General features: G+C 43.3%; 1 protein-coding gene and 1 long non-coding RNA gene across 3 annotated transcripts; one reads left to right on the top strand and one right to left on the bottom strand.

Annotated features, from left to right (window-relative positions):
• Positions 1–296: 296 nt before the first annotated feature.
• On the bottom strand, positions 297–1,577 carry LOC119311152. 2 transcript variants are annotated; one of them, XM_037586786.1, is made up of 2 exons: positions 885–1,577; positions 297–795 (listed from the first exon to the last, which is right to left on the bottom strand). In XM_037586786.1, the coding sequence occupies exons 1-2, from the start codon at positions 1,430–1,432 to the stop codon at positions 648–650; spliced, it is 696 nt and encodes a 231-aa protein (XP_037442683.1). In that variant the 5' UTR covers positions 1,433–1,577; the 3' UTR covers positions 297–647. The 2 variants fall into 2 exon arrangements, with proteins under 2 accessions (XP_037442683.1, XP_037442682.1); XM_037586785.1 differs by having other exon boundaries at positions 881–1,568.
• Positions 1,578–5,120: 3,543 nt separating this feature from the next.
• On the top strand, positions 5,121–7,012 carry LOC119305890. Its single transcript, XR_005148797.1, has 3 exons — positions 5,121–5,399; positions 6,161–6,191; positions 6,480–7,012. It is a non-coding gene; the product is annotated as an uncharacterized LOC119305890 (long non-coding RNA).

The raw sequence follows: 7,012 nt of genomic DNA, 5'->3' as shown, positions 1-7,012 counted from the left end.
ATCGGAGAGCTGAAATGGGTCATGACAAACATTGCTATGATACGTCCAAATTCCATAGTCCAAAAAAAAATACTCAATGTAACTTTATTTCTGATGTTTGCAAAAATTAAATTAAAAAAGTGTTACATAATTACATCGGAGATTATGTTTTTTTTCTCCCGTTGCAACGCACGGGCCCTTTTGCTAGTATTATATATATATATATATATATATATATATATATATATATATATATATATATATTTATCTTTACCTAATAATAAAGTAAATTCGGTTTCTGTCGTATGTCGTCGGCCTTTTTCCAGAAAAGTCCCCCATTTATTAGAATTCAACCTGCCATCCTATTTTAAGTGGGTATATCAGAAAACGCTTCGCTTTTACAAAAACAACGCTGCATTAGTTACAATCCTGCCCGCGATCCTTAATTAAACTGCTTCACCTCGTTCTCCACCGCCGGGTACGGGCCACCGCTTGTCGTCGGCGTCCACGCCGTAGGAGACAGCGAAGGGGTGATGCGTCGCGGCGGAAAAAAAGGAAGAAGGAGGCGAGGTCAGCCTGCTGGTTTGCCAGCGCCAGAGAGGCTCGTGGCAGGGAGCTCCTCTCCTCTGCTTCAGGCACAAGTCGGTTGAAGCGCTCAGGCTGCAGACCTACGGGGTGGGGGCCGAAGGGTGGCGACGGCGCTGGATGGGACTTGGTGCAGGTCTCCGGTGAGATGGAGATGGCGTGGAGGGGGTCTGGATGGCGGCAGGTCCTTGGCCGGCGGTGCTCCGGCATCGGGCGGCCATGGCCATCTCTCTGCAGAAAAATAAAAGATAGAGAGAGCTCTTAGAGAAAAGAACGGGAGAGAGAAGAGAGATGGAGGAAGAAGGGGAGGGCTCACCGACGTCACGTCTTGGCTGGAGACGCTCGGCAGCGAGCTGAAGAAAGGGAAGCGGTCGTGGGACTCCTGGTTCCTAGGAAGTGCGAGCATTGAAATGTTGCTCAGGGGCTGCCGTGCTCGCGCGCGAAACCGACCCATGTCTGATTTGGATTGAAATGAAGAACGATGGCATGCTTCACCAACCAAAAATGCGGAAGCAGACTTGGGAGGAAGGTCACGAACAGTTGAAGCGTGAAATCCAAAAAAAGAGAGGGGAGAGAGCCAATTTGAAGATACAGAAAAAAAAGGTCCGAGGTCAAGATACAGAGAAAAGGACTTGCGCCGGGACGGCATGTCGGCATGCCATGGCCGCGCATCCGATGGTGGGGTTGCAGTTGAACTACACGAGTACGAGAGTGGCTGTCGGTGCTGGAGCGCACGGCCGGAGCTAGAGGAGCCCTTCATGGCCGGAGGAGCGGGGATTCCCGGCGAGGGGAGCAGCCATCGCCATGGCCTGGTGGTGCAAGGATCCGGGGGAGCTGGGGGAGGGGGAGGCGGGTAGCCAGCACCCATGGCCGGGGGTGGTGCGGCGTGCGGGGATCCAGTGGAGCGGAGAGGGTGGGGGTGGAGATCCAGCGGCGTGGCAGTGGGTGTAGGCGGCAGGGGCGGCGTGACCCAGGGGGGAGGTCCGGTTGTGGACAACTGCCATCACGGAAGAGAAACCGAGAAGATAATTAATCAGCAAGGTGCGAGCGACGAGTCCAAGGAGCGCTACCGACGCGGCTGCTGGTTTCTTCTAGACCAGCTAACGCGTGTGTGGCTAGCTTTATCTTTAGACTAGCGTGCACACATGTCACAATTCCTGTTTTTTTTCTTTTTGCCATTTAAGAAAAATACCTGCTTTTTTCAGTTTGGATCTTTTTCCTTTGCGAAATTAATACTTTGGATCCTTCACGCACCGATAAAAATCTTCGGGTCCATCACGCGAAAGTGTTAGAGCATTTACAACCGAACATCTTCAATCCGTCTCAAAAGTGGACGTTTGGTCACTGACAGATCACGAATATTCGACTCAGGCGGATGCCTGAAACGGGTCTCAAACGTCCGGACCGACCGCCACCCTTATATAGCCTAAATATGGGCCGGATACGGGGGTGCCCGGGCGTGTCCTCCACGTCAGACCCGGCCCACGCTGTCTCACCCGACCCTTTATATATTCTTCCTCATCCGCTCGCCGAACCAACCCTAGCCACTTCATTCCACTCTCCTATGTAGATGTCCCTCATGAACTCATAATGACTGGCTACTAAAAAAAAGAAACAAACACCATACATACATGGAGAAGAATTAGATAATGTTACACTAACATCTATACACATGTTAGGGCACACGAGACAAAAACATATATGCTTGCACATCCAGTAAAGTAACATATAAAATAAATTGTCTCCAACTGATCCCGGTTCATACAGTGCATAATAAACCAGAAAGGAGCAACTAAGAGAATGGTAATATGGTGTGTCCTTAAGGAAGGAAAGAAATTAAGAGGAATAATATCAGGTTGGAAGGAATGGAATTAAGAGAAAGATTAAAACTCTCATGTCGAAGAAGGAAAGAATAAACTCCATTCTTGCTAGGGACGAAAAGGAAATAATACGATCAGAAATTAATATTTAAAATGTTTTTGCCTTCTGAAAAATGATGTGTAATTATTAGAAACCATTCGTGCATTTTAATTTTGCGAAGTTTTAAGAAAAGTTGGCACGTGTTAAACTAATATTCATATAATTTTAAAATTGTTCACCCTTTTCTGCAAGAAAAAGTTTCTGTTATTCTAAAAAGTGTTCACATGCTTAAAAATCGTAATTAAAAATATCCATTCTCTTGTAAGAAGTCCATGTGATTTAAAAAGATTATATATTTTTTAAAGAATATCGATGCATTTTGAAAACCAATATACTATTTTAAAGTGCATGGGCGTAGGAGGGATAGTGTGTGACTAGGTGTAGGTTGCAACGGGAAGGGCGGGCGTCACGTCCAGCTCGCCGATTAGTTTTTAAACTATTAGAAATTCACTTGTGATGGTGTGGTTCAGTGGCAAGTGTGAGTGGGTCTAGGGTTTAGGCGGTGACCGAGATCGTCACCATGGGATTGACCGCGTACGGACGTAATGTGATCAGATGGACACCACGATCATAGTTGATGAAGGCGGGAATGATGATAAGCAATAACATGGATGAGGCGGCATGTTAAAATAGATATCATGAACATAAGTCGTGTTTATTATGTTAGAAGAATGTGTTTTATTCTCCCGTTGCAACGCACGGACATGTTTGGTAGTATATATTTATATTTATATATATATATATAATAAAGAGAATTGGGTTTCTGCCCGTACGTCATAAAAATTACCCTGGAAGTTGACAATAATTACCCACCAATGCCACCCGTAAATGGAAAAAACGATTCGTTTTTAATTTCAAATATAGCTCCTGGGTTTATTAAGGGTTGATACAGAATAAGAACAACAATGGTTAAGTAGCGCGATGGCTGAGGATATGACGCTCCACACAGGAGACCAGGGTTCGGTCCCTGGTTCCCGGTGCTTTTCCTCTTTCTTTTTACCTATCTTTGCGCAGTAATGGGCCAGCCCATGTGCGGGTTGTGGCGCCCCCTGTTTTGTATTTCTTTTTTATTTCTGTTTTGGTTTTTTCTCTAAAAGTTAATTTCGGATTCGTGGTGCCCCTTATTTTTTATTTTTTTTACTTTTTTATTTCTGTTTTGGTTTTTTATCCCAAAATTAATTTCGGATTTCCAAAATATCAAACAGTTGTGAGTTTTAAAAAAGTAGGAAAATGGTAAACTGTTTGTGAATTTGAAAAATATTCAATAAATTACAAAATGTTCATGACTTAAAAAATTGCTCATATATTATAAACAAATCATGATTTCAAATGAATTTTCATGAAATAAAAAATGATCATGATTTTTTAAATGATCCAATATTCCAAGCATATTCAGGAATTTAAAAAACATGTCCATCAGCTTTTAACAAATGTTCACAAAAAATAAAACACATCCGTAAATAATGAACAAAACTAATTGTAGCTTCCATAAAGGTTTTATTAGGAGATCTATAGAGCTCGTTTTATGATTTTATTTAGTCCTTCGCGTCGGGTAGAAAAGGGTTTCCGTGTTTTGAACAACGCTGAACCCAACAAAATTGACATAACTTTCTAAGGGTTAGTCTTTGTAAGCTATATTAAAATGACTAAATGTCTATTTTGCTTCCATACACAGTTATGCTTATTCTCGTATCACAATAGTGGTTATGATAAACACCGTTATGCTAAGTCAAGGCGAGACACTTTATTTATTAGTATAGCTCAGGTAGGGTCCGTCAATGCAGTTTGCTCAGCCACAAAATATTTTGTTGTGACGCCTTAAACAATCAAGTCTTCATGAGCATCATATTGTTTGTTTTAGAAATTATATTTTAAAATTGTCTTATCTCATCATGACATCATTTGTATATACTTTATGAATTTGATTCATACTTTTTTATATCTACCAAACATGTATAACTTGATAGTTTTTTTCCGTTGCAACGCACGGGCATTTTCAAAAATGTTCGTTAAATCAAAAAAGTTCATCAAATTCAATAACTATTCCACCCAAATTTTTTAAAAAGTTCATTGATTATAGAATGTTTGCCAGTTCAAGAAAATTGCTTAAAAATGTTCACAATTTTTAAAAAATGTTTGTAAATAGCAGAAAATGTTCATAAATTAAAAAAATGTTCTTGATTGTAGAAAATGTTCAGAAAATTTTAATAGTATGTTGTTTGCGATTTCAAATATGTGCATGAGTTTAACAAATTGTTGATAATTTCAAAATGTTCATGATTTTGCAAAATTGAGAGAGATATTATATCTCGGTGATGCAGCGAAATGTGATCATGACCATTAAAAATTATGAATTTTTTCTCCCGTTGCAACGCACGGGCCATTTGCTAGTATATCTACAATTAAACAAGAATTTTCTTATATGCGCCCCACAATTAGACCCACAACACTACACAAACCAATCTGTACCGCACAATTAGACCCATAAATCTTAATCTAACAGACATCATTAATCTAATAGCGTTTTGGGGTGGAGTTAGCAATTTTCCATGGCTGACCATACTCCGTCCGCAGAGGAATATTTCACGCAATGCACCCGCACCTCCCCATACAACGCTCATTCCTCTATTTGGCTCGTGAAGTCGGGACGAGACTTGCCTGCTTGCCGCACCTCCCTCTCTCGATGTGCGCCACCGGCTCACTTCCCTCGATCTGCGCTCAGCTCTTCCACTGCGGCACATCAAGGGAAGAAGATGGGATTGGCGGGCTAGCGGCTGCGGAGCGCGGGCGGCCTGCGGCGGGCGAGGGCCTGTCGGTCGCGAGCACGGCCGAGGGCCTGCTGGGCGGCGAAGATGGGATACTCCGGCGGGCTACCAGCGGCGGCAGAGGCTTAGCGCCTGCTTCTTCTCCTGATGGTACGAACCGGCCCTTCTGCCACCTTGTATATTTGCAGCTTGTCCCGTCTTTCATACCCAGCCGAGAGAGAGATAGAGAGGATATTGAGATGGCACGCATGGCTTTTTTTAATTAATTTTGTATCTCTGTGTTGTTCAAACAACTGGCTCACACCTGACTGCCATAAGAGCAAGCTGAAAGTGGTGTACAAGAAGTACTCCAGCGAGAAGCTGAGATTAGTCTTCCTGCGCACGGCTGTAATCAACTTGTGCAAATATACAGTTGCTATATACTACTGTATTAGTTTACAATAAAACATGTCCAACCAGCTTAAATCTAGCAATACTTGTCTAGCCAACTTAACATATTCTTTTAATTCTACATCTCCAACTAGAAAGCAATCTTTTGCTGGGAAATTAGTTGTAAATTAAATTAATAACCAGGAGACTGACTCTTCTTGGAATATTATGATAAAATCAACAATTTAATGATGGAGATCTGCTTCAGTTGTATGCTCTCTTGTAGCAAGGAAAGTGTGCTGGATGGTTTATCTTTGGTGTGCTTGGTTATGTCTGAAGGTTCAAACGAAAGAAGTACTGAAACTCTGAAAGTCTGTTCTGTCCATGCCACCAAACTGCTAGATTGTACAACTAGCACGAGAGATTTATTGTGCAACTAATGGATAGTTTCATTTTTAGATCAAAAATATTTCCTACAATACTTGTTAAACTACTTCGGACTGGAATTAATGTAGCTCTTTTGGTTCCCTTATTTTTTTCAGGATCATCGCCAACTCACTGCTGCTCATAGAGGTGAGTCAAAGGCTGTAACAATCTTTGTCATTATTTTGCTGCTCAGATAGGAGTTCGAGAAATCATGAATTACCTGACAGATAATGCAACCAAAACACAGGAAGAGAAACATATATGGTGAATGACGTCTATCATGCTTTTGCAGGTAGTAGTATGCATCCACACAATTCAAATTCACGTTCTGGAAGGATATTGACCAACTAACCATGTATTAATTGTATAGTTAAATTTGTTGTTTTACTTCTATCCGAACTGAGTTCTAACAATCAATATTTGATTCTGCTACAGACTTCCAAGGACAGTTACAACAATTCTGGAGCATGTATCGTCCTCAGTCCTCCTGATTTTGCTACCGCCATTTCCATAGTATTCAAGATGTAAAACCTCGACATGTGATATGTTATTAATAGGATCATCACGAAGCGGCGAACTCGCGATGGGAAGAAGGAAAACATGGATTTCTCCGTGCACTCTAGGTCGATGCCTCCTTATGGTCTGGGCCATGGGCTCCTTGCGAACCCTGGAGGGGGCCCCTAGATTTCGGGGGCTCTGGGCGGCCGCCCTCCTGCCACCCCCTCAGGGCCGGCCCTAGTCACCCCACCCTGCCGCCGCCGCCGCCCAATTCCGGTGCCCTCGCCAGCAGTCTGCACCCACATACTACCTTCCCCGCACACCGCTATCTTCCCACGTCGCCGCCACCACCGCCTTGCCGCTGGGCCACCGCAGCTCCCCTGACGTCGTCGTGAGCATGACCTCCCTTCCCGCGCCCCCGGCCAGCTCCTTCGACAGCGCCGCCACGCTCGCCGGACTACGCCAACCTA

The sequence above is a fragment of the Triticum dicoccoides genome, chromosome 5B, assembly GCF_002162155.2.
Source record: "Triticum dicoccoides isolate Atlit2015 ecotype Zavitan chromosome 5B, WEW_v2.0, whole genome shotgun sequence".
NCBI lineage: Eukaryota > Viridiplantae > Streptophyta > Magnoliopsida > Poales > Poaceae > Triticum > Triticum dicoccoides.
This window is presented reverse-complemented; position numbering and strand designations above follow the sequence as displayed.

Coding starts and splice junctions, on each gene's coding strand:
- LOC119311152 (XM_037586785.1), bottom strand. CDS start 1,432: ATGGGTGCTGGCTACCCGCCTCCCCCTCCCCCAGCTCCCCCGGATCCT. Junction 796..880: donor CCAGCCAAGACGTGACGTCG/GTGAGCCCTCCC, acceptor ATTTTTCTGCAG/AGAGATGGCCATGGCCGCCC.